At 40.1% G+C, this 27,978-nt stretch overlaps 2 protein-coding genes across 2 annotated transcripts in view; one reads left to right on the top strand and one right to left on the bottom strand.

Annotated features, from left to right (window-relative positions):
- The window catches only part of LOC6033199 (glucose-6-phosphate 1-epimerase), an 89,423-nt gene that overhangs the window by 35,013 nt on the left and 26,432 nt on the right, over nt 1-27,978 (top strand). The gene's annotated exons all lie outside the window — the stretch shown is intronic.
- Nucleotides 1,027-19,738, bottom strand: LOC6033197 (testis-specific serine/threonine-protein kinase 1). The gene is made up of 2 exons (XM_038255645.1): nt 19,668-19,738; nt 1,027-2,020 (listed from the first exon to the last, which is right to left on the bottom strand). The coding sequence occupies exons 1-2, from the start codon at nt 19,736-19,738 to the stop codon at nt 1,027-1,029; spliced, it is 1,065 nt and encodes a 354-aa protein (XP_038111573.1).

The raw sequence follows: 27,978 nt of genomic DNA, 5'->3' as shown, positions 1-27,978 counted from the left end.
AAAGGGCGCATACGCATTTTGACAACTAGAACTATTTTGCAAATTACGAGCCAACAGGTAACTTTTTAACAAAACCCGCACCGTTAGAAGCTTGCTGGGAAGGCCAGCTATTGTTTAACACATCGAGTTTTGTGAAAAAGTTACCTGTTAGCTCGGAATTTGCAAAATAGTTCTAGCTGTCAAAATGCTTATCCGCCCTTTTCTCGTGTTGCTCCAGATTTCTGAATGGCTTGAAAAATGGATTTTGGGAAATTGAATTTTTGTGAAAAAAAAGTTAATTAAAAAAACACAAAATCATTTTGCCGCCAATCAATGCCGAATTCAGAAAAAAACGAATTATTCAGGAAAAATCAAAAACAGTTTTAAAACCTCTCCAAATTTTCGTAACACAACTGTAATTTTTTCGAAACAAGTTTACCTTGTCAAATCATCAAAAAACCCAGAAGGGTATTTTTTTCTTTTTTGAAAAAAAAACACAAGTTTTGTATGTTTTTTTTTAATATTGCAGGGTCATTTTTTGAAGTATATCAATGTTTTACAAACTTGTAAAGCTCTACAAAAGCAGAAAAAAATGTGCAATTTTGCGAAAGAAAGATGTGAAAAAGCATCATGGTTTTATGTGGTTTTATTGTCTATTGACGAAATTGCCTACCTGTCATTGAAAAATAAATAAATAAAAGTACTAATGGTTCATTATAGAACTCATTTGAGTGCGAAAATATTTTTGTTTTGACCAAACACACGAACATTTGACTGAAACCCTATTCAAAAGTGTTTATCGGAATTGCAAAAACACTTGTTGCATAAAATATCATTTTGTGGAAAAAATACATTTTTTGTGGAATTGAATTGAATCGCAATCGCATTCGTAGCAGAGTACGACTGTTCAAGATGTTCCCGGTTTGTTCACAAATTATCGTACAAGACGAAAAATTAAATAAGAAAGCAACTTTTAAGACCGCATTTCTCAATATCTTTTAAGATCCTTCCTATTCATTCAAAATAAAACAACCAGTTTTGAGCTCACTAATTTTTATTCGCAACAGCGTTCGCTCTCCACGGCTCCTCCATCACCTCCTCGATGTTGATCCGATCGATCGGATCCGGCTCCAGCAGGCTGCGCACCATCCGGATGGCCTCGAGCGAGCACACTTTCTCCACCTCCGGCCGAAACTGGATGTGCCGGCCGAGCTGGTTGCGCAGCAGCTTCTTGAGGTTCTTCTCGTCGAACGGCATCGTTCCGTTCAGCATGATGAACAGGACCACGCCGAGTGACCAGAGGTCCGCCATCTTCGGGTTGTACGGCGTGGTGCTGATGATTTCGGGAGCGGCGTAGGCGGCCGATCCGCAGAACGTTTTCGACATGATGGCGGCGCCGGACGACGGGTCCGTGCAGGTCCGCGCGAATCCAAAGTCGGACAGCTTGACGTTCATGTTGGCGGAGATGAGGATGTTTTCACACTTGAGGTCCCGATGGGCGATGTCTTGGCGGTGGAGGTACCGGACGGCGTCGGCCATTTGGTAGAACCAGAATCGGGTTCGGTTTTCTGGCAGGGCTCCGTGCTTCCGGATGAACGTCAGCAGGTCTCCCCGTTCCGCCAGTTGGAGAAATATGAAGACTCGGTTATTTCGGCGCATGATGCTGTGGGTTTGGATGATGTTGGGGTGCCTGATTTGGCCGAGGATCTCCAACTCTCGGGGGAGGAACTTTTGCAGGAACTGTTCGTCTTTGGATTTGCTCTGGTCGATGATCTTGCAGGCAAGTTCGGTTGGCTTCGGAGTGGGTCCATCTCCGGGGGATTTGGACTCGTAGAATTTGGCCCGCAGAACCGTGGCGAACGTACCTTTGGCCATTCGGCGTCCGAGGAGGTATCCGCGCGCTTTGAGGGCCAACGCATCCGGGATTTGCTCGACCGAATGCTGCTGTCGGAGGACCAGCCGGGATGACCTTCGGAAAGGCTGCGGCCGTGGCGGTCCTTCGGTGTGCGAACTGTTCTGTGGCCGTGGAGAAGCTTCTGCACTGGTTGCTTGGGGGAATTTTATGTTGTTTTCTGTAGAACTTTTCGTAGATTTTGGTGCCATGATCGTGCTTCGGTGGAAAATTCGATTGCTAAACGGTCGGCCAAAAACGCAACAAAACTTCAACTTTGCCCCGGGCAGGCGACTAGCGACAATGCAAACGGAGGAAAGGCTAACTAGACATGGTTACTTTGATTTGAAAGGGTGGTCGATATCCTGCTCGATGTAAAAAAAATCTCACGATATTTTCTATGTCTCATTTATGGAGCTAATCGATCGCACACTTTTCGATAACTATCGCGAAAGGGCATGTTTTCGCGTATGTAAATCAATGTTTTATGTTGGTAGCCTCTTGTTCAAACAGCCCGAAGGCCCCAACCAACCGGAGGAGGAAGGAATTAAGGAAATCGTGTTCCATAAAGTAGCTACTTTACTAAAAAAAAGCCCTTGGCCGGCAGCAAACTCCCCCCGGAGGGTACGAGGAAAGGGGACACTGCCCCGCGCAGAAAAAAAAAACTAATTAAATATTAAACATTTTATACGCCGTGAAAGTTTTCTTTTTTCTCACACACCGAAGAACGCCTTTCCATTTCGCCTTCCCGCGCGATGGGGGCGCCCTTCCTGTTTTTAATTATCGATGCAGAAAGGGAAGCACGGCGGGTCAGAAGAAGAAAAAAATCATTAATTGCTCTCTGGTAAATATTTAAAGAACTCTGGCCGACTGCAATCGAATATCGACCCGGGTTGGAAGAAAATCAAAACCCTTGTTGTGCTGCTGTGTTTGGGTACGCAAATTAACGCGAAGCAAGAGAGAGAGAAAAAATGTACACGTTTCAGGTAGATTACGATCAGGAACAGCATATCTGCAATGTTATGTTGCTAGAAAAAACTCATTGTGATACCACACAAGTTGTTGAACAAATCAGTTAGTAAGGTTAGTGATTTGAAAGTTTGGTGAGCTTCAAATTTTGATACTTACCATGGTTCTCACACTTTTATAACAGGAAGAAGGACAGTTGTATGACTGTCAATCAAAAAATCATTACTTATATTCATGAATTCAATAAATTTCAAAAACGACATTAAGCCCTTTGTGAACACTAGCAACGCCTTGAAGGTTTGATCCGATAATTGGTTTGATTTGATAAATTATGGCTCTTCATGGCTCTTGCACATGTGATTGTAAGTTACCTTCAAGTGAGGCACGAATTGTATTGATCGTCGAAGGTTTAGTCATCAGATTCATGCCTGTGGATTAGAGCGGCTACCAACTACCAACTGTCTAACCGGTTGTCCTTGAGAAGTTTAAATGCCCCATAGGTTTTGGACAATTTGAACGTCATGTTTTTCGTGTGTTGATATGTAATCGATTGGTTTTTATTTCATACCTTCATAGATTTGGTTCAATTTGTACATTTTGAAAAAATTTCAAGTATTTTTGAGTCCATATTTAGATTTTAGGAACTATCTTTTTCACCAAGAGTGCTTTAAATTTTGTTTTATATTTTACTTCTCAAGAAAAAATTGAGAAACAAAAAATAATGAAAAACATATTTCAAATTGCAAGCTGAACTATAAACAAATAAATCCGAAAAATATGAAAAAAAATGAAAACTGTAATAATACTCATGGTATAATTCAATTGATTTAATTTGACTTTTTTGTTTTGCTTTTTAACTATTTAGCAATTCCATTTTAGAAGTGCATAAACCTAAAAAAAAACTTCTCCGATTGATCTCTAAATTTGTCTGGGAGACCTTGGCTAAAATAATTAAACCCGATTTTTCTTTGTTTGGCCATTAGAGTGACCTACTTGGGTGGTCTCAAAAATTGCCATTTTTGTCAGTTTCTGCAAAAACCACATTATTCCAAAAATCATAGCTCCGCGCCATTTGAACCGATTTTAGCTGTCTTGGTGATTAATTGGCCTTTAAAAAATCTGACAAGTCCAGCCTAACATTTGAAAAGGTCGTATGAAACTTTAAAATGCCTTGTGTCTGCTCTTTGGTTCAGACATGTCTGAAAATATTCGGATACCTTTAGAAATTTTACATGCCATACTAGGGTGCCCAGAATATGGGACTTTTTCTCAAAACCTCGCTCCACAAGCTGAATATTGTTCCTTGACCTATTTTAGGACTCTGGGCCAAATATGAGCAAAATCGGTCATCATTTACCCATTGATACTCGGAGGTGAAGTTTGTATGGGAAAAATCGAAAAAATGTATGGAAAACCCAAGTTTCTTACGGTTTGGTCTGCACGGTGCGCTACTTTCATCCAAATATTCTCAAAAGTGAGATTCTTATTGAAAATTTAATGCTCTACAACTTTGTAGAACATACCAAAGCTGTAAAACTCGATCCTGAAAAGTTATTAGCGATTTAAAAAAGTAATTTTTGTATGAAAAACATTTTTTTCGCCAACTTCGGGCTCGGGTATCAATGGGTCAATCTCAACCAATTTCACTCAAAATTTACACAGATGCTTAAAACAACCCGAAAAAACGTTTTCCGCTTGTGGAGCAGGGGGTCATTTTTTCTGGGCACCCTTATGCCATACTCATAAATGTGAGGAGTTTATTAACAGGATTCTTATATATGATTTTTTTTGGAAATAAACACAACTTTTTTACTAAAAATTCAATAACTTTAATATTTCAACGATGGCATTGACGTTTTTGGACACCGCAGAATTACGATTTTTTGAAAAATGTATTATCATTATTGGGCACATCCTAGCACGTTGTAGATCACCCTAGTAGTCAAACAAAAAAAAATATTTTAGCCAAGGAATCCCTAGAAAATGTTTGAGCCCGATCAAAGAACTTTTGTCGGTTTATGCTCTTTACAAATGGAATCGCTGTATTATTATTTTGCCCCTCACCCTATTTATTAGAGAGAATTTATTTATTTTCACTTTGTACAGTTAAAAATCCATTAAAAATGGCTGAAAACTTGTTTTTTTACTTTGTGTTACATCATGATCATGGTCAATGATTTTGCAGGAGATATATGATGATTTATTTTTATTTTTATTTTTTAAACATCAACAACAATCCCGATTATTTGAAAAGTTACTGAAGATTTCTTTTGAGATCATAAACTCAAAAAAATGCATAAATGTTAAAAGTTTTAACAAAACTTTATTTATAAATTAGTCCCGCCCGTGTGGATCAATCGGACCGCGCACTGGACTCACAATCCAGAGGTTGCCGGTTCGAATCCCGCGGCGGGCGCTCTAAAATTCTTTGTGTAAATATGGGTATTCGGCGCCGTCGCTCCGTGCCATACTTTCATACACTTAGGAGCCCAGGGCGGCGAAGTCCTTGTAGATAAAAAGGAAGACACTAGTGGTTGGTACTAGCAATGGTGGCCGACAGCTATAAAGTCAACTTCGTTTTTTTTTATTTATAAATTTATTAAGAAAAAAAAATATAAATATTGGAATAATAAGTTTTAGCATTTGCATGGAAAAAGTGTTTTAAAGTGCATTTTATACTACACAGCAAAAAGAGTTGAATTTTGGTATGTTGAATATTCCCTCTTTCAAGAGTAATATTACTAATCTAATCTAATCTAATCTAACCCTACACAGAAAAATAAGTTGAATTTTGGAATGTTGTAAATTTGGTAGGTTGAATATTACCACTTTTTTGAGTAATATTACATAAAAAATGTGTAAAAATGTGAATGTTAACTTCATTTTTTTTCTGTGTAGTTCAGTTATTTTGCTATCATTCATTTTCAAAAAATAAAAAAATTGACGGAAACAAAAAAAACAGCGAAAAAAAAACATTAGCATCGAAAATTTTCAAAAATTCTATAGATTTTTAAATCAAGGGACCATCCATAAACCACGTGGACACTTTAAGGGGGTATGCCGATTGTCCACGCTCCATACAAAAAGTTTTTTTTTGTATGGACAATTGTCCACGAGGGGGGGGGGGGTTGAGATTTCTAAAAAAGTGTCCACGTGGTTTGTGGATGGTCCCCAACCCAAACATGCTAAAAATAATTCTAAACGCAGGGAAATGCATTAAAATTTATTTCAGCTGATTGTACTTAAATTTCTATTAAAATTTTGAAGTTTATTGAAAAAAAAAATTTTTGCCCCCTGATTTTTTGGGCCAATTTTGAAGAGGGGCGACATAAACTTTACATAAAATTTGTACCAGCCTTATTATATGTAAAAACAAAGTTTGCAGTAATTTTTGTATTGTCCTAGACTATGCATTTAAGCATTTTTAAACAATTTAAATGGTTTCATTCTAGAGTAAAATATGCAAAAAAAATGAAAAAGTGGCTGAAAAAAATTAAAAAACTAAATTGACAAAAGGTAATGATAGAAGGTGGTAGTATTAGCCACATACTATCAGAAACAAACATGAACACGATAAATGGAAATATAAATACTAAAAATTAAACAAGAAAGAAATAAGAGAAGTTAAGTTTTTCGTAGGACAAAAGTTGCTCAAAATGATGCTCCTGAATACAAAAAAAAAATTACAAAAAATCGAATAAAAATTTGAGCGCTAAAGGGTTAATGTTTTTCTTTAATATGTTTGTCATAGTAATAAATTAACCATTTGAGCAACTCTCTACGAAATCGGCCGATTTCGACCATTTTTAATTTTTGTATTTTTTTATTTGACTCAAACTTTGTGGGTGCCTTCCCTATGACCAAATAAGCTATTTTGTGTCATTGGTTCACCCATACAAGTCTCCATACAAATTTGGCTGCTGTCCATACAAAAATGGTAGGTAAATATTCAAACAGCTGTAACTTTTGAGTGAATTTTCTGATCAATGGTGTCTTCGGCAAAGTTGTAGGTATTGTTGAGGACAATTGAGAAAAAAATAGGTACACGGAAAAAAAATTTGCAGATTTTTTTATCAACTTTTTTTTCACTAAAACTCAATTTCCCAAAATACGTATTTTTTGATTTTCGAGATTTTTTTATATGTTTTAGGGGATTAAAATCCGCAACTTTTGAGCTATAGAGAAACATGGTCAAAAAATCTGCCGCCAAGTTATGAATTTTTGAAAAATAGTGATTTTTGGAAAAAAATCCAAATTTCATGCAAAAACAAATTTGAAATCAATTTTTAATGCAAAATTGAATTTGCAATCGAAAACTACTTTACAATTTTTTTGATAAAGGGCTTCGTTTTCAAGATATAGGCACCGAAAGTTTGATTTTAGCAAAATATTTGCAGTTTTTCGATTTTTAAAAATAGTGACCATGAGCGACCATCTCTAAAAATATTTTTTTTGAAAAGTTCAGAAAATTTGCTATAAAATTGTCTAAGAGACATTGAAGATTGGACCTCGGGTTGCTGAGATACAGCCGCTTTAAGAAAAAGAAACACGAAAATTTAAGAGCGAGTTTTTCACCAATGTGAAACAGGTCGTATCGAGGTGCTCCGATTTGGATGAAACTTTCAGCGTTGGTTTATCTATACTTGAGATGAACTCATACCAAATATGAGCCCTCTACGACAAAGGGAAGTGGGGTAAAACGGGCTGTGAAGTTTGAGGTCGAAAAAACATAAAAAATCTTAAAATTGCTCGCATTTCCGTAAAACTTCATCAATTCCAACTCTCTTAGATGCATTCGAAAGGTCTTTTGAAGCACTACAAAATGTGCTATAGACATCCAGGATTGGTTTGACTTTTTCTCTTAGCTTTTGCAAATTACTGTCAAAAATGGATTTTTTTGAAACCTTAATATCTTTTTGCAACAGCCTCCAACACCCATACTCCCATAGGTCAAAAGATAGGTAATTTCATGCACTATAAGCCTATGGTATTAACTTTTTGGCCAATCGCAGTTTTTCTCATAGTTTTTAAATTTTTCTAGAACAAACATTTTACAACGTTAGTTTTTGCCCTGTAGGCCAAGAAGACGGCACTTTTTGGTCTCAATTTTGTCATATTCGGAATCTTCGGACAATTTCACGTAAGTTTGAAGTATTGGAGTTGTAATTTGGTAGAAAAAATTGCCATTTAGAATGAATTAAAATATTTTTTTACCATTTGTTGGATTAGGGGTAAAACAGGTTTTCGCCTACTTGATACAGCATTTGACGTATTGATCATAGGGTAAATAAGATCTATTTCTTTTTTCAAAAATGTTTTATTTAATTATTTTTTAAATCAAAATTACAACTCCAATACTTCTAACTTACGTGAAATTGTCCGAGGATTCCGAATATGACAAAATTGAGACCAAAAAAAGCCGTCTTCTTGGCCTACAGGGCAAAAACTAACGTTGTAAAATGTTTGTTCTAGAAAAATTTAAAAACTATGAGAAAAACTGCGATTGACCAAAAAGTTAATACCATAGGCTTATAGTGCATGAAATTACCTATCTTTTGACCTATGGGAGTATGGGTGTTGGAGGCTGTTGCAAAAAGATATTAAGGTTTCAAAAAAATCCATTTTTGACAGTAATTTGCAAAAGCTAAGAGAAAAAGTCAAACCAATCCTGGATGTCTATAGCACATTTTGTAGTGCTTCAAAAGACCTTTCGAATGCATCTAAGAAAGTTGGAATTGATGAAGTTTTACGGAAATGCGAGCAATTTTAAGATTTTTTATGTTTTTTCGACCTCAAACTTCACAGCCCGTTTTACCCCACTTCCCTTTGTCGTAGAGGGCTCATATTTGGCATGAGTTCATCTCAAGTATAGATAAACAAACGCTGAAAGTTTCATCCAAATCGGAGCACCTCGATACGACCTCTAGAACAAACCGAGCAATATTTACAAATACTGCCTCTTAAGTTTTCTATAGTCTCACCAAAACAACCCACCATTTTCTAATGTCGATATCTCAGCAACTAATGGTCCGATTTTCAATGTTAATACATGAAACAGTCGTGAAATTTTCCGATCTTTTCGAAAAAAATATTTTGAAAAAAATTAAATCAAGACTAACATTTTAAAAGGGCCAAACTCCGAATATTACGCCCATATCCATATCAATCGCCCATAAAACATATCAAAAAATCTCGAAAATAAAAAAATACGTATTTTGGGAAATTGAGTTTTAGTGAAAAAAAAGTTGATAAAAAAATCTGCAATTTTTTTTTTTCCGTGTACCTATTTTTTTCTCAAAAGTCCTCAACAATACCTACAACTTTGCCGAAGACACCAAATTGATCAGAAAATTCACTCAAAAGTTACAGCTGTTTGAATATTTACATACCATTTTTGTATGGACAGCAGCCAAATTTGTATGGAGACTTGTATGGGTGAACCAATGACACAAAATAGCTTATTTGGTCATAGGGAAGGCCCCCATAAAGTTTGAGCCAAATCAAAAAATACAAATAAAATCCATTTCCGGTTTTGGTAGAGAATTGCTCATTTTTGAAAACATGTTCATAGCTATGTCACTTTTAAATCAGATTCCCGGGAAAAAAAAGGTGCAGGTGGTTATGTTACACATGACCAGTATGACAAAGAACTTTGCTAGATGATTGTTGAAATTTTCGATTAGAACGTCCGATCCAAATTTCCCCATGATTCCCTTATAATTACAAGGGACTCAAGCTCAAAACTTCAAAAATCACGCTCTACCCTCTCAGGGGACTCAAGCTCAAAAAAATCACGCTCTACCCTCACAAGGAACTCAAGCTCAAAACTCCCGCTATCACGCTCTATCCTCACAGGGGACTCAAGCTCAAAGTTTTTATAATCACGTTCTATCCTCTCTAGGGACTCAAGCTCGAAAACTCCAACAATCACGCTCTACCCTCACAGGGGACTCAAGCTCAAAAACTCCAACAATCACGCTCTACCCTCACAGGGGACTCACGCTCAAAAAATCACGCTCTACCCTCACAAGGAACTCAAGCTCAAAACTCCCGCTATCACGCTCTATCCTCACAGGGGACTCACGCTCAAAGTTTTTATAATCACGCTCTACCCTCACAGGGGACTCAAGCTCAAAACTCCAACAATCACGCTCTACCCTCACAGGGGACTTAAGCTCAATACTCACGCTATCACGCTCTACCCTCACAGGGGACTCAAGCTCAAAGTTTTTATAATCACGTTCTATCCTCTCTAGGGACTCAAGCTCGAAAACTCCAACAATCACGCTCTACCCTCACAGGGGACTCAAGCTCAAAACTTCAAAAATCACGCTCTACCCTCTCAAGGGACTCAAGCTCAAACTCCAACAATCACGCTCTACCCTCACAGGGGACTCAAGCTCAAAAACTCCAACAATCACGCTCTACCCTCACAGGGGACTCAAGCTCAAAAAAAAATCACGCTCTATCCTCACGGGGGACTCAAGCTCAAAAAGGCCACAATCACGCTCTACCCTCACAGGGGACTCAAGCTCAAAACTTCAAAAATCACGCTCTACCCTCTCAGGGGACTCAAGCTCAAAAACTCCAACAATCACGCTCTACCCTCACAGGGGACTCAAGCTCAAAACTCCAACAATCACGCTCTACCCTCACAGGGGACTTGAGCTCAATACTCACGCTATCACGCTCTACCCTCACAGGGGACTCAAGCTCAAACACTCCAACAATCACGCTCTATCCTCGCAGACTCAAGCACAAAAAACAACGACATTGCTGTTTTCAAGGTTTAACGTGATTATGTCCAGGCAAGTTTAACACGAGTCTTCCAGCCCAATGATCGGCAAACAGATCGTTCATATTTTTTCTGCTGAACGATAAAACAAGGATACCTTAAAATCGCATACAAAACCGTTGAAAACTTTTATACAGCCTCTCAACTATTAAACAATTTTAACCGCAAAACTAACCCGAACCAATCCGGGCCTCTCACTAGAAGCAGTCCAAACATTTTGCATTTAAATTACCCATGATTAAATCTCAACAACGTTAATCTTGTTGTTAAACAACAATACTCGAGAAATGTATTAGTCGTAGATAACTCTTCAATTCCAGCACCGGTACTACAAAAATCGGCAACTCCGTCCAACATCGGACCGCCATCGGTCCAACAGTAGAGTGATTACTATACAAAAACCTTCGTGAAAAGCCGACCCACATTTATCTGTACTTTGTCCGTCTTACCTTAGCGGGGGAAACGCATCCACACAGATGTCATCTTTTTTCTCCTTTTCACTTTTTTTTTTCTTTCGGGGGCTACTGTAAACTTTCAGCAAAAAAGAACCACCCAAACACAGCACAAGAAAAAAAAAACAAAAATCGCCACTATGTCTTTCCCCACAACACAGTTCGTTTGTAACCTCTCTGCTGCCACCAAGGTCACAGGCGTCAGATTTTCAACACTGCTGCAACTTCAAGAAGAAAAAAAAAACACCGACGCCATCATGGCGGCTGCTCATAGCCGCACGCCAAACAATCTCACAAACACAGCTGCTGTAAATTTTCTTCTTAAACCATCCAAACACAACTGAAGGAAGTGAAAAATCGCCACTCCGTCATTCCAAACAATAAAACTCGGCTGCAAATCTTCTGCTACCACCATGGTCAAACAAAAACCGACGCCATCATGGCTGCTGCTGTTGCTGCACTGCAAATACGTTTCGCCTAGCAAAAACGCAAAATTCACTTCATTTTCACAAAATTACTCTACACACTCGCGATGGGAGCAATTGCTGCGCCATTGTCGTGACTTTCACCCGATTTATTCCACGATTTATCAATATTTCGGATTCAAATAACAAGACGCGTCTTTTCATGCCCAAGCACAACACACGACTGATTTATTTCTCGTTTTCTCACGCACACATTCTCAACTTCTCTCTCGGCTGACTCTCTCATTACGCTACATGAACTCTCTCTCTCTTCTCACTCTCTCTCTCTCTCTTCTCTGCCACACTCATTCACTACAGCCACTACTGCCGAAATGTCAAATTTCATATCCAGTATCAAAAACCCTAAAGTTTGATACCCATATTGCCCCAACTCTTATGGTTCGGCAAATGTCCCCCCATCGGAACATCCCCGGGGCCTCCGGCCACTCCTGATTGTGGCCACTACTGCCGAAATGTCAAATTTCATATCCAGTATCAAAAACCCTAAAGTTTGATACCCATATTGCCCCAACTCTTATGGTTCGGCAAATGTCCCCCCATCGGAACATCCCCGGGGCCTCCGGCCACTCCAGGTGGTGGCCACTACTGCCGAAATGTCAAATTTCATATCCAGTATCAAAAACCCTAAAGTTTGATACCCATATTGCCCCAACTCTTATGGTTCGGCAAATGTCCCCCCATCGGAGCATCCCCGGGGCCTCCGGCCACTCCGGATTGTGGCCACTACTGCCGAAATGTCAAATTTCATATCCAGTATCAAAAACCCTACAGTTTGATACCCATATTGCCCCAACTCTTATGGTTCGGCAAATGTCCCCCCATCGGAACATCCCCGGGGCCTCCGGACACTCCAGGTGGTGGCCACTACTGCCGAAATGTCAAATTTCATATCCAGTATCAAAAACCCTACAGTTTGATACCCATATTGCCCCAACTCTTATGGTTCGGCAAATGTCCCCCCATCGGAACATCCCCGGGGCCTCCGGCCACTCCGGATTGTGGCCACTACTGCCGAAATGTCAAATTTCATATCCAGTATCAAAAACCCTACAGTTTGATACCCATATTGCCCCAACTCTTATGGTTCGGCAAATGTCCCCCCATCGGAACATCCCCGGGGCCTCCGGCCACTCCTGATTGTGGCCACTACTGCCGAAATGTCAAATTTCATATCCAGTATCAAAAACCCTACAGTTTGATACCCATATTGCCCCAACTCTTATGGTTCGGCAAATGTCCCCCCATCGGAACATCCCCGGGGCCTCCGGCCACTCCAGGTGGTGGCCACTACTGCCGGAATGTCAAATTTCATATCCAGTATCAAAAACCCTAAAGTTTGATACCCATATTGCCCCAACTCTTATGGTTCGGGAAAAGTCCCCCTATCGGAACACCCGCCGGGGACTCCGGCCACTCCAAGTGGTGGCCAATTCCAATTCCCGCTCATGCCGGCTGGCATGTCTTGGCGTGTCCATGCCTCCAGGCTATCTGCTCCCGGGCCTCCAGGCCGTCTGCAAACGGGCCACCAGGCCATCTGCTCCTGATGTGTTCTCGTCGACGGCCAGCAACAGACTGAATTTTCGGGACCGACCGAGCCGAGTTTTGTTAATTTAGATCGGGGACGTATGCCCCGCCTTTTTGCACCCATTCTCCTACATCTCCTTATTCGCTTTTTGCCGCGTCGACGATCCGAAAATTATGAGGTAGAGTGGGGTGATTTTAGATACATCAATCTCACGTCTCTATATTGACTGATTGGGAAACGTTTGTTCAACCAACCAGCGTGCACCAAAAAGAGGGGAAATTTGCCGAGAGGGGAATTCGTTACGTAACGTTTTCGCTTCGCGAAAATTTTGGATTGACACCCCGTATAGAAACCTTAGGACAAAGTTCTTTGTCAAAACAACATCTCTTTCAAAACTAGAGCACCCATTTCAAAACAAATATCGTAATCCTCCACGTGCAGTTTTAAGCCCCGACCACAATGCGTTCGCTGTTGTCCTGATTTTTATTCCCACACTAGGATCGCCCGACGTTGAGAAACCGAACAAAAGGCGTCCGTCGCCTGGATGCCGCCAGTGGCCTTGAAAAAGAGATGCTCCTTCGCACAAGCACACAAACACACACACGTTCCCCGGCGGCCTATCGGGGATGCCATCCATCTCTCTACGTACAGAACGGCAAACTATTCCGACGGAAGGATGCTGCAAAAGAACACAACGCAAAACTCTTTTGGAGAGTGCGGCCCAGAAGCTCGGGTTTTGGATTTGGCTTTGGGAAGAAGGACAAGGAAAAAAAAACTCTTGCCAGAAATAACGGAGCCTCCTCCAAAGTGCAGATACACACACACACACACCCACTTCGTCATACAGAGGGTTGTCCTTTCTCATGGGGGCTTCAAGGAAAATATGACTGCTGTCAAAAAATCTGAAACTGAATCTGCGGTTCAGCTAGTGATGAGAGTAAGACTTTTTTTGTCCAAAAATCTATTTTATTATAGGCTAATTTTAAATATTTTTTTTACAAGGTAGATAAAACATTTTCGTTGAACAAAGTTGCTCAAAATGGCCAAGGAAAAAAATCGAAAAAATGTGACAGAGAAAAGATTGCAAAACAAGGTTTATATAAGTTTTATTTCAAAGAGCAAAAATAAAAAAACATTTTTGAAGCTTTTTTAAGTAGTCTTAACGTTTTATTGGACATTTCAAGGCTTGAAAAAAAAAGTGCCTTGTTACAATCAGAGTAAAAAAGAAGTTGATCAAGTTTTGCTAAATTTTCTGTCGAATTTGCAACTTTTCCCGAACAAAATCAAACATGACGATTGGAACATTTCTGACGGAGGGGTCCATGCCCAAGCAAGGAAAAGAATCCTGGAGCTTCCTTTTTTTTCTTCAACAACCCTCCGCCTTCCCCACTCCCCTCTTTGTCACATTCTTTTGTCAAGGGTCAATAAAAAACGAATTGAAGCATGCTGAAAGAAATTTCTTTTATTCAAATGCTTCCTTTTTGCACCAGAGCAGGTCCTTTCGTCTCTGCTAGCCTTGGCAGTCGGTCGGTTTTGTCCTCTCCCCGAAAATTAAACTCGGTCACATTTGGCACAGAAATCCTGGCTGGCAAAAGGCGCTCTGGCGAAGAGTGCTTTTTCAGCAAAAATTTGCTTGAGTAGGTTGTTTTTGCGCTTTTGGTTTTTTGGAGGTGCTTTGAATGGGTAACAAATTGGACTGATGATTTTCGGTGAATTATTCATCATCTGTTGGTGGAATAGATTTGGGGAGGAAATTTTCCAAAAAGTTTGCTTTGAAGTTCAAACACAAGTAAATGGAGGTGCACGGTACTTGACAATGGTAAAATGATAATTTTAAATTGCTTCATTCGTACTTCGTCATAAACAGCGAAAATCATGGCCATTGTCACCAGCCGCGGAGGCAGACACTCAGTTTGAATGCCATCCTTGGCAGGGCAAAGCTCGGGCAGGCTGCCAGACACGTCCCTCGAAAAAAAAAATGAAAGATATTCCAACCGCAACCCAGCCCCGGCAAGATTTAAGCCAACTCATCGTGTTTTGTGCGTTGTCTGTCTACTTTCGGGGTGCTGGAGCTCGATAAATCGTTATCATACAACCCCACCCCACAACCCTCAACCGCCCCCTTCTAATCATCCCTTACTTTTTTGTACTGAGAGGATTTATCAAGGGAGAAAAAAATTAATCATCACAAAAAGTGGCGAACATCACGAATAGGGTTTTTGTATGATTTCAGCTTTAAATTACCAAGCGCGCGGCCACCCCGTTGCCTAGGTGGCAACTTTTTTTTCCCCCCGAACCGACTCCGAACCTGCCTCCGACACTTCCTCCGACGCCAACGAGTTGCGCCTAAACCCAAATCCGGGGCGCACCAGCCTGCTGCCTGGTCCTAACAGAAGCAGTGAGCGCGGGCGCCTGAAAAAAAAACCGTCCGCTCCAACATTCTCTTGTTGCTGATGGTGCCACAGCAGCAGGGTATCCCTTGGAGCGTCAACATTGGATTGATTTGCGGGATACTAGAGTTTTTTTTACCTTAAAAATTCAAATAATCAATGGAAAATCTGGGGCTAAACAAATCTTGGGCTCATTTGGCAAAATTTGCTATTTACTAAAAAAAACTCAAAATTTTACGAAATTTTGGCTGTTAAAAATTTACCAGATCTCATCCCTTAGACGAGGTGATAGAATGAACCTTAGATGATACTCGAATACAAAAAAAAACCATCAGCACATTGATTTTTCTAGAGGCAATTACACACCTCAACTTTAAACAGCTGCCAAAATTACAGATTTTGTCAGCAATGTTTTTATTTATATGTCCCCAACACAATTTCAGAAGTTTGATAGGGATCATCCATAAACCACGTGAACACTTTTTTTGAAATTTCAGTATTCAGCAAATGCACAAAATGTTGTATGCAACTCGTTGCAAAACTCAATTTTTTCACCACTTGTCGTATTTATCAAACTCGGCATGGCCTCTTTGGTAAAATGAACGACTCATTAGGGTGTAATATCAAAATCGATTTTCCAGCACTCCTTTTTTCAGTTCCTTTTGGGGTCCTTAACAACTCCCCAAAGTTTGGGAACAATTGGTTTAGTCCTCACTTTGCGCAAAGCGATTCAATTTTCCATAGAAATTTGTATGGGAAAAATCTTTTTTTTTTTTATTTCTATACTTAAAAAATCCAAGTTTCACGTTGTACTAGAACCGGATTCATATTCGAATGCTCTGGAAGGTGCTCTAAATCATTCCCGAAGAGAGTATGGTGCTAACTTGCTCCTGAAAGAAGATATAGCGTCCTTAAAACTCGTCTAAAACGTGATTTTCGAGCAAAAAACACGTTTTAGACGAGTTTTGAACACGCTGTATCTTTTTATAGGAGTTAGTTAGCACCATACTCTCTTTGGGGAAGTTGTAGAGCATCTTTCAGAGTATTCGAATATGAATCCCGGTTTTAGTACAGCGTAAAACGTGAATTTTATAAATATCAAAATCAGAAAAAATGGGTTTTCCCATACAAATTCTCATAGAAAATTTAATGGCTTTGCGCAAAGCGAGGGCTAAACCAATCGTTTCCAAACTTTAAGGAATTGTTTAGGACCCCAAAAGGGATAGAAAAGTTGCTGTGCTCATTAGATTTGGACAATTTTAATTTTTTTTTTCCATACAACCATATTACACCCTAACGACTCATACTGAAAAAGTCATTTTGAATATTCGAAAAAAGTCTCAAACTTTATTTGAAAACAAATTTTTTGAGCCCGCATTTTTTCTATAAATGAAAATGTCTCCGGTACTAGACTTGTTAATAAAATTTAAATGATGTTTAAATTGTAAATATTTTCCAGCTAAAATATTAAACATTTTTTTCTTTGTTTCTCTCTCCTTTCTAACATTTACCGAAGACTAGTGGACAAAATAGTCTTTGAAAAAATTGAATGTTTGGCAAGAAAAATCATTCGTCAATATTTTTGTTATCAAATTCGAAACTTGTCCAAACCTGGAAACAGTTCAAATGTTCATATTTTTCAGTTTTCTTTTTCCATCCAATTTGCTTTTCACTGTTTCACGTTAAGACAAATTATTTTATAAAACTAGTTATAGAACTAGCTTGCTTGTCTACTAATTAGCTATTTATCACTTGATTGTTAAGTTGAAAACCCCCCTTTAAAATCTGTAATTGAACGTTAAAATGGCAATATTCCAAAGTTATAAGGGTAGATGAATTTCTTGCTGTTACCCTGTAAATTTTTACTTTTTCAAAACAAACTGTTGGCTATTTGAAAATGTAAGCGAGAAATTTAATTATTAGTATTTTTATCTTCAAATCTACATTATTTTTAACTCAGTTGGTTCTCAAATCTGAGGATTAAATTTTAAGAACTTTGCTATAATTGCATTCGACCTTGAAAAGGGGAGCAAATCTTTTTAGAAAAGTCGTTGGGGAGGAATTGAACATTTTCTATTTTATATGTTTGTTATATTAGCACTTTGGTGTAGTATTACAAAAAAGGTATAAAGTATAAAATAGTTTGAAGTAAATGTTAACAATCCAGACTCGATTGAAAAAAACTCAAAATTTTACGAAATTTTGGCTGTTAAAAATTGGCCAGATCTCATCAATAAGACGAGGTGATAGAATGAACCTCAGATGATACTCGAATACAAAAAAAAAACCATCATCCGAAAGCCTCAGAATTGAAGATGGTATCCAAAATGGTGGTGATAAAATATTGAGAAAATGCATTTGGAATGCTAACATGCTTTTTACCACTATTTGTTTTTATTTGAGGACGCAGAAATCGAATTTAATGTTTATGGCTTTTTTGCAATTCACATAAAATTCGTTTTTTTTTTAAAGAGATACGAAAATTTGTTTTGTTCAAGATTTGATTATCCGTAGTCCCATACAAACCATCGGATAATCGAATTTCGGATAATCAAAACTTCGGATAATAGAGACTTTGAATAATCAAATCTGGACTGAAAGAAAGTTGTGATGAAATGTGATTAAAATAGGTCGCTCAGAGTGGGGGTCAGGGAGAATTTGAAATTCGGGATACAGTCCCGACTTGATTATCCGTTTCGATTATCCAAAGGTTCGTATAAGACTTTGGATAATCGAATCACGATCAAAAAATGTTTTCCTGTTTTTTTTTATTTTCTTACTTTGAGCATGAGCATGAGCATGAGCATGAGAGACCACCCATGGTTGTCCTTCTCCGTTGCTGAACAGGACCGTAAAATCCTATCAACACATCCGGTCATACGCTTCAACGATCAAATGATGTTTCCCTTATCAACAGCATGCATGAATGCGCTGAAAAGATAAAACATCACGATCATCAAAACTAGAGCCGGTGCGAATAGGAAACAGTCGTTGGCCACCAACGGCGCCCGCCATGTCAGTTTGTAGATCTCGAGGGGATGGGACGGGAATGTTAGTTAGCACAGGCTGCTACCAAGGGTGGGTTCTATACGATATCCACACCCCGCGTGTGCCGGAAAACTACTTCTACTTGGGATTTTGTTAGTGGGAAAGGGTAATGGCCAGGATTCATCATAGAGGATGATGATGTGGCCCAATAATCAATGAATTTCGTTTAATAGGGTGAAGTATTATGTATTCTCAAGGCAAACAATCGGATGATGCGGATGAGACTATTCCCGGTTATTTGGTGTTGAGTTTAGCATAAATGATTCAATCTTAGACAGCCGGCTGCGGAAAGATAGAATCAAAATTATGTGTAATTAAAAGGTGAAATATTATACTCAGCGTAACATATTTACGTAGAGTTGACCTGAGACTATTTATACTTTTAAATTATTATAAGATGAGCGACCAATTAATTATTGATGAGTTATGATGATATCTGAAGGACTTGAACGCGTTGAAACAATATTTTTCACCGTGCTTTACGAGCTATAAAGCTAAAAAGTAATTTCGAGACGACAAACGACGCGAAAAAAAAAACATGCGACCCGACGGACAGGCATCGCAAAACGGACTCTTTTTAGTGGAATTAACAGGTTATTTGAAACAAAACCACATCGACAAACTCAACCGGCGGCGAGATTTTATCACTCTAAGCCTGAAATAAGACGCAAAACTCACGATCAATCCTGCAAAGCTACCGGTTACCCGTAATCGATTCGATTCAGCCTTAGACAGCCGGCTGTGAAAACCCTGAATCACCGTTAAAATTAGCGAACTTTTAGAGCAAACGTTTTATTTGAACGATCGCGAACCGAATCGAAACAACCGAAAGCTAGAACTAAACCGAAATTTATAAAACTGTGTTAGCTGAAAAAAACATTTTTTTAAATGAAAACAAAAATAAACGGATACACTCACACGACCATTCTCAATCAAGCCGAAACATTCTAAAACATTGGTAATTTCAACATACTACGAAAAACCGTTCGTAAATTTGTCAGCACCCAAAACATGGCACCGCTCCCCTAATCAAAAGTCATCTAGATAAGTTGTTTCGGCTCAATTTCATTCGCTCACCTACACACGCAGACTCATTCACACCTTAAAAAATGTTCTTATTGGAACTTGCTCACCCGCTTCTGCCTGCTGCTGCTTCAATCGTCGACCCGGCCGCTAGTCTGCCGTCCGGGCGGAACGAAGACATGGATCCAGCCGTCTGCAGCACTCCCGCGTTGAATCCTCTTCCACGACAAATCAGTCCACTTTTTGCCAATTTTCGGACACACAGAAACATGTTTCCAAGGCATCACGAACATCATTCGCTACTCTCTTTCTCTCTCTCATGCAGTCGGCGCTAGACGCCAAATTCACTACACACTCACACCAGTCGGACAAAACCCGTCACACACACATTTATACCCCCTTCCGGAGGGCAGAACGCCACTGCAGGATGCTTTTGACTGCTCTTCTTGTGGAGCAAATCAAGTGAAAAATCCATTTTCACAACTTGTTTCAGTAAATTTCACCTTTACCCGTAAGGCAATGATCACTCGCGACGACTCGACCACTTTAACAACCCGTTTCGTAAACCTAACACTATAAAAATCGAAAAAAAACAAACCGGTGCCACACGGCATGCGTCCAACTCGACCGCCATCTTCCAATCGAATCCATATTCGAGAAAACTAGTTCTATAATAATTGTGAAAAAAGTTGAGTTTATTTGTTCAATGGAACAGTTTATTCCATTGAGCGGCTTATATCTAATGACCATTTCATACTAATCAAACCGAAGTGGACGATACGGCAAAGGCGCTGTTCGATGTGTCAAAAGTCTTGGGTTTGATTCTCGAAATCGACATATTTTTGTATACACCGAAACGGTGGTCGCAGCAATAGGCGGCAAATATGCAAGAAGGGAAAAGAGAATTAGCTTGAAATCTGTCCTCATGCATCATTTGCGATATAGGGGTATCACAATTTTGTCTGTTACCGAAAATTATCGATCCTACCGTTTGTATTGAACAAAAAATATCATGAAATGAGGGATCGAACCAACAATTTCTTGATTGGTAATACAACACGTTACTGCCGAACCATGAAGCGTTTGATAAAATGAAATGGACTGATCACAAATATATTCTTCTCTATGAACAGTTGATCGTATGGTGAAAACTGCGGGTCACTGATACATGCACTGATCGGACTGGCAACACCAGTAGCCAATAGCAACAAGTTTTTGCGCTGCGCGATTTTTCACCGATTTTTCTGATTTACGGTCGTTAATTAACCGCGAGTGTGCTCCCACGCGATGGGTAAAAAGGGCCGCGGCCGTGGCAACTCGAGTTCAGCTCGAGGACGCGGCCAAAACAGCTCTTTGTACCGCATCCACAAGAGCTCCTCGCCGGCGGCAAAAACACCAGCAATTTTGCTGACTTCAGCGGACGGTAAGGTGACTGTTTCCAGAAGCCCCGTCCGGACACGTGGACTTACCAGCAAGCAGCAGTCCGAGTCAGCTTCCGGCAAGCCGCAACAATCGTCCGGAGCCGGTGGACCAGGTCCATCCTCCAGCAAAACGGGAATCACAATTCCAACAACAAATTCGTTCGAGATGTTGACCGACAGTGAAGACGACGACAAAAGTACGACGCAGCAGGAGAACAATAGCCCAGCTGCAGACGAGGCGAAGAAAGCACAAATGCTCAAATGTGCTCTGCCTAGGGTTCGAGATAGGCCACCGATGATTCACGTCATCGACACACTAGCGGTCACCGTTGATGATTTATTGATACCGTCAAACGTTCAATACTTCATCAAGGTGACCAAGGTGGCGGTGCAAGTTCTTGCGTTGGGCCAAGCGGACTACACCAAGGTTTTGGAGATTTTCAAGGCCAAGAATGTGAAATTCTTCACGCACGACTGCCGAGGTCAAAAACCGGTAAAGGTAGTTCTACAGGGTCTTGGGGAGATGAGCATCCCTGAGGTCACGAAGGAACTCGAGGACTTTGACATTGCTCCACGCGAAGTTAAGGTGCTCTCGAAAAAGAGTACGGCAACCGGTACACATGTACTGTACCTGCTGTACTTTGACAAAGGGACTGTCAAATTACAAGACCTCCGACAGATTAAAACCCTTTCTGGATACATCGTGAATTGGAGGTTTTTCACGAAGAAGCCGAATGATGCTGCGCAATGCCACCGGTGCCAGATGTTTGGACACGGGTCTCGGAACTGCAATCTGCCCCCGCGATGCGTAAAGTGTGGCAAGGAGCACAACACCGAAGGCTGCTCTCTACCCCGGAAGGCGGCTCTCCAGGATGGCGGAAACGCCGAAAAACACAAGTCCAGCGTGAAGTGCGCTAACTGCGGCGGCAATCACACCGCCAACTTCCGTGGATGTACTTCCCGGAAGCTGTACATCGAGCAGCAGGAAAAGAAGAGGAAGCCACCTGCCAGTTCACCGACAAAACCCGCGGCTGATCGCAGTTCGACGCATCCTCCCGGATTGTCGCGAACATATGCGAGCGTTGCAGCAGCCGGCCTAGAACCTGCCCCTGTGCAGGACAACGCTGCCGACGGTGACCTGTTCTCGCTGACGGAGTTCCTCATCCTTGCGAGGGACATGTACCAACGGCTGAGTAGCTGCCGCAACAAGCAGCAGCAATTCATGGCTCTCTCGGAGTTGATGATAAAATACGTGTGTGCTGTTTGAGTCTTCAGCAGCACAGGGAATTACGCCGTCAGTGACCAGCTGACATCTTTATCTGTGATCTAGTAATAAGCTTTCCCTTCCTCTATCCCCTCCCCTAAGTAATTGTAGCAGTTTTTTTGTGAACTTTTCCTGCTCTTTTCTAAACCTCAATCTTTGCATAAATGTATCTCCTGATATATGTATCAAATCGTAGTTGAAAGGTGCTCCATAACACTACACTCTGTAAATAACAACATCAAAATGTATATGAAATAATGCTACAAATAAACATGAAATGAAATGAAATGATACATGCACTGTAACTGAAAATCGCACTTTGCTGTGTTCATTTTCACACCTCTCCATACTGACTACTACACCCAAAGGAAAAAAAAAATATCAAAATCTGCAACAGTGGATTTGCTGCAGAAAATGATACATTTTATAACAGTTTCTGCAGCAAGCCCATATATCAATTTTGCCCGTGTGTAAACATGTCGATCTGCAGTTCTCACCAACACATATAATGCTAGCGCGTCCCCGAGCAACACTTCAGAGAGGAGAACATTTTGGTGCTCTGTCGCTCGAAATTCATCAAGCGTCCATGACGCGGTGGTAGCGTGTCGGATTAACAAGCAAGAATTTGATGGTTCAATACTCGTTTTGTAAAGGATTTTTTTCTCAAACCAGCAAACAGCAGTCGATAATGTCGATAATTGTCGGTAACGGGCAAAAATGCAGATTCTGAAATACTTTTATGCAGCCATGCATCACAATCATGCGACCGCCGTCTGAGTATACGAGCTTGATGCAAAATCTGTTATAAAAAATAACATTTTTTGTAGCAAATCCACTTTGACAGATTTTGATACATTTTATTCCTGTGAGTGTGGGTGAACTTTTTTCGAGAATTACGTTCTCGGAAAACTCTGGGTTTATCCTCTGTATCCGTACACATTACCTCGTGTTCTTTATTCTCTCGGATGGCGCTGACTTACTGCGGGTGAAGCATCGTTGAAGAATACTTTTTGCTTTTTCATATCTGGGTTTCAAACATGGACCCACTTCCAACATCGCTCAATTAGTTTTCAAAAGAAAAATAATTTTGAATATTACATAAAGACAGTAAACAATCATAGAATCCTGCTAACACCAAGGAACGGTAAAATATCGAGTGAGCAGGATACTATAACCGTGTTTTTATTAAAAAAGGGAGGTCTGAGTGTTTTTTTCACGTTTCAGCTGCATCGAGTTCCACCTTTTCCTTACTACAAGCACAATGCAAAACAAGCTTCAAAAATATTGATCAAAGATTTCTGAAAGTATTCTGAATTTCAAAGCGTATTATAAAAATTTCATGTTGTTTGAAATAATATTTGAAATTATTGGTCTCTCAGAAAAGCAATGTAAATACTACCGTCGCATGGTTCCTCTCATTTCTTTTATGCATGTTGGAAAAGCATTACGGCCTCTAACACACGGAATTTTGGATACCACATTCGGAGTCGGAGTGGATGAGTAGTCAATTTGGTTTACGAATGCCTTCAATTCAGAACACCTATAATTCGTCAGAAAAAAAACTATGTACCAGCAAATTTACATGGAAAATATACTTTTGGTTTTACCATTTACCATTTCTGTAGGTTCAAAAAAGAAATCATTTGGAAATACAAATATAGCCTTCACTCAAACCATCACAACAACAGATTGTCAAAGGAAACAGAATGGTCGATGCATAATAAATCGGTACTGACAACGTATGTTTTGCGCTTGCAATACTGCCAGTTCTGCTGGGCGCAAAGGGTGGTTGGTGTCAAGCGCATTTGGATCCGTCAAACATTAGCCAAACTGTTTCCCTTGACAATCTGTAATCACCACGTGTGATGTGCCATGTGCGCGCAAGTTGTTTTCAGGTAGGCTATGATTTAGGAAAAAATGCGTCTTGCTAAATGAGCGTCCTGCTGTTGCGTACTGGAATATTTTCAAAGTCATCAGAGTAGCAATGGAATTTCCGCTCCCTAGCAGTGGTTCCCAAAAAAGTGAAAATCATCAAGTTCCCCGCTCCGGTGGTCTCTTTACGAAATACTTGCAGTTTTTCGATTTTTAAAAATAGTGACCATGAGTGATCTTTTCTAAAACCTTTTTTTTAAAAGCTCAGAAAATAAGCTATAAAATTGTTTAATAGACATTGAAAATTGGAATCTTGGTTGCCGAGATACAGCGGTTTATCTAATCTAATCTAATCTAATCAGACCCTAGCGCAGCCAATCTTTCGAAGGGATCCTGGAGAGTGCCTTAGGTTAGATGACGCCTAGCACTCTTCTTGTCATTTATTAACATTTGCAGTGCGCCATTGCATCGGAATGCATTGAAACATCACAAGCGTTAAAGCGGCCAGGCCTACTGCGTAAAGCCGTATCGCAGAGATGATTCGTAATTGGGTTGAGTTTGAGCACACAGTGTTCGAACAACAACACAATTCTGAATCGACAGGGGAGGAAGAAGCGTGGGGACACACCACCATACGCTCCGTGATTTGGTTGTATTCGTTGGGAGCACCATGCTAAGAAGGTTTGGTACTCCGGGACCCTCTGGGATGGGACATTGTATTTCCACGAATGCCCTGGACACTATTTGCCGTGGTTATAGCGCCACAACTCGCTCATTTTTTTTTTTTTTTTTATTTTCTTACTTTTAACATTAAATTCGACGACGACCCCATTTTAGTGAAATTTGAATGGTTGATTGTCTTAAAAACTAATAAATGCATTTTTCAATATTTCATCACCGCCATCATACTTAAGAGGTAGTTTTTGAAAATATTGCTAGGTTTGTTCTAGAAGTCGTATCGAGCTGCTACGAATTGGATAAAACTTTCAGCGTTTGTTTGTCTATCCATGAGATGAACTCATGCCAAATATGAGCCCTCTACGACAAAGGGAAGTGGAGTAAAACGGGCTTTGAAGTTTAAGGTCCAAAAATCATAAAAAAAATCTTACATCTAAGAGAGTTGGAATTGATGAAGTTTCACGGAAATGCGAGCAATTTTGAGATTTTCTATGACAGCATTTTTTTCTGATTCCCTTATCCGAAGTTTCGATAATCTGAAGTGATATTTTCCGAGGCCTCCGGATAATCGAGTCTGGACTGTTTCACAAAACTAGTTAACTTTACGAAAAAGCCAAACAAAAATAAAATAATAAATTCAAAGCTAAATTTTAAAAAAGGGACTATGGAAGAAAAAAAATCCCTCATCCCTGTTATGCCTGATCAGTCTTTTTGCTTCTATGGTTTTCTTTTTTTAAAGTTTGCTTTAAATAGTATAAAATTGTTATGTTATCAGTATCTAAACACCAATGAAGACGCATGGTTCTCCACCCTAACCAATCATCAAATGGTATCCAAGGGTTAGTGCGTGTCAGTGTGTGTGTGAGGCGAGTGAACGACGATGACGACGGCGACGATTCACATTTCGCTTGTTTTTACAGCTGCACTTTTCTGCCTAGTTCGTGATAAAATTTTACCCATGCGACTCCACGGCCATCCGAGAGAGCTTTCGCACACAAGTTCTACTCACTACACCTAGTTGGTGGTGTGAGTTTGTCGTCTATGTTTTGTGTCGGCGTTTTTTTTCTCGCTTGTCGTGAAATGCGTTTTTTTCACGCCGCTGCTCCTTATTTTGCTTTGGTCGTCGTCGTGCAGAGAGAGAGAGAGAGAGTGAGCAATATAAGCGATATTTTATACAACACACGAGCGATCGTATTTCTCCGGGATAGAAAATAGGGTACGTTATCCATTAGTGGACCCCTTTCCTATAGTGGACCCTCGGAAGGGTTTTTAATGGAAAATTCAATAAAATCACAATTTCAAGCGTGTTGTTGTCTACAAATCTTTTATTTGGCATGTTCAGCATCATTTAGAACAATGTTGACTGACATTGAATTGTCCTTTTCACCAAAATAAGTGTTTTGAGTTCGACATCTGAAATCAGCCATGGCCACTAGCATTTTCACAACAAAACTGCATTTATATTTTATGATTGAATTAACCATCCAATCATTTTTTGACTGATTATTTAACTTCAGCAAGTCGAAGTAATGTAAGTTTAAGGATATTTACTAAAATAAAGCGAAGAAATGCAATTTTCTAGCAAAATTATGGGGGTCCAATATAGGACAACCAAAATCCAAACTTTTCCAAAAGTGGACCCCTGTTAATTAAACCTTCAAAAATGATGAAAACTGTGTATTCAAGCAAAAGTTTCTCTAAAACATACAATAAATGCTTGTTGTTATCAACCTAAACGCATATTTTTTTCAATTATGAGTATAAATATTAGGGTGGGTCATTTTTTCGAAAGTGCTCGGATCCGGCTGAAATAAGGTCCATCTTGTAGAGGGTACCCATAGGGACTCTCATACCAAAATTGAGCTCATTTGGTTGAAAACTGGCTTGTCGCTCGGGGGTTAAAGTTTACATGAAAATTCCTATGGGAAATGTGTGATTTTACTTCAAACGCTCCTACAAGCTAAGCGACAAACTTTAGTCCACACTTACACTACGTAGCCGTGTCGGGGGTGGTCCAAGGAACATTTTTCTCTAAGGGTTCATGGTCATCCGTTCAACCCTGAGCTTGCGCAAAGCCGAAACATCCGGTGACGCCGGAATTCTTCAAAATCTCAGTTTTAACGGTCAACGCATGCTATAAACTATGACAAAAGCATCGTTTGAATGAATGAAAAACGCGACGCCGTACGTCAACAAACTAAAATGGAAGCAATAAGTGAGAGGTAGCGCTCGCAACAAGGTGTTTTTACTTGAAAATATGGTACATAATAAAATTTAATAAGCAATTTGATAATACAATTCAGCAGATCGGATCAAAAAGCTAAGCTCTGATATGAGTCCAGTTTCAGATCAAGTGGAAGGGCTGCGACGATTCCGAGAACTGCTGGGAACCGGAAGAAAATCTCAACTGCCAGGATCTTCTGGAAAAATTTGGGCGCGAGGAAGGCGAGAAGTGGGCCAGCAGCCACGGAGAGCGATCTTTGACGGACTCTTACTCAAACATGGATCGGGCCGGAGAAGAGCGTCGAAAAGTTTGAAGCTGGAGGATATAGCCCCATCTTCGGTGGTTCCGGCCAAACGCACAAAGGCCAAAAACGGAATCGAAAAGGACACGTGGAGAAAAGTTGAAAGGAGTTACCGAAGAGGACGGCGAACGGCTGTTCCTAGTTCACTGGAAGGGAGTAGATCAGGTGGAACTGGTTCAGTCCAGGATCGTTCAGAACGTGCTCCGAAGCTACAAAAGTCGTATCATCTGCAACAACGTGACCAAGAATAGCGTGCAGTAGAAGTTCAAGAAATACAATGTTAAAGATATTCATGAAATTTGAATAAAATAACTTTTATTGGTCTACAACATAAATACAAAAAAAACTATATTCTTTAGCATGTTTCTCACAAATAAGAATAGTATCCAGGTAAGCTGATGATAACCGCTTCATAAAGGCCAATCCATCCCGTTGGCTCTTCCGGAGAAAATCCGACGACGATGCCGCTGGCCCTGCCAGGCGAACCCCAAACCGTCTATTCCGCTGACGCTGTGCGTCGACCAACTGCTTCCAACCGTCCAACCGTAACTACCTTCACGTGTCCTCTCTATCCCGAAGACTCCTTTCGTGAACCCCTCGCCATCGATTCCGCTGGCCACGTGTGACGATCAACCTGTAAGACGATAATTTTGAATCGTTT

The sequence above is a fragment of the Culex quinquefasciatus genome, chromosome 2 (genome assembly GCF_015732765.1).
Source record: "Culex quinquefasciatus strain JHB chromosome 2, VPISU_Cqui_1.0_pri_paternal, whole genome shotgun sequence".
NCBI lineage: Eukaryota > Metazoa > Arthropoda > Insecta > Diptera > Culicidae > Culex > Culex quinquefasciatus.
Note: the sequence above shows the minus strand (reverse complement) of the source record. Positions and strands in the feature narration are given on the sequence as shown.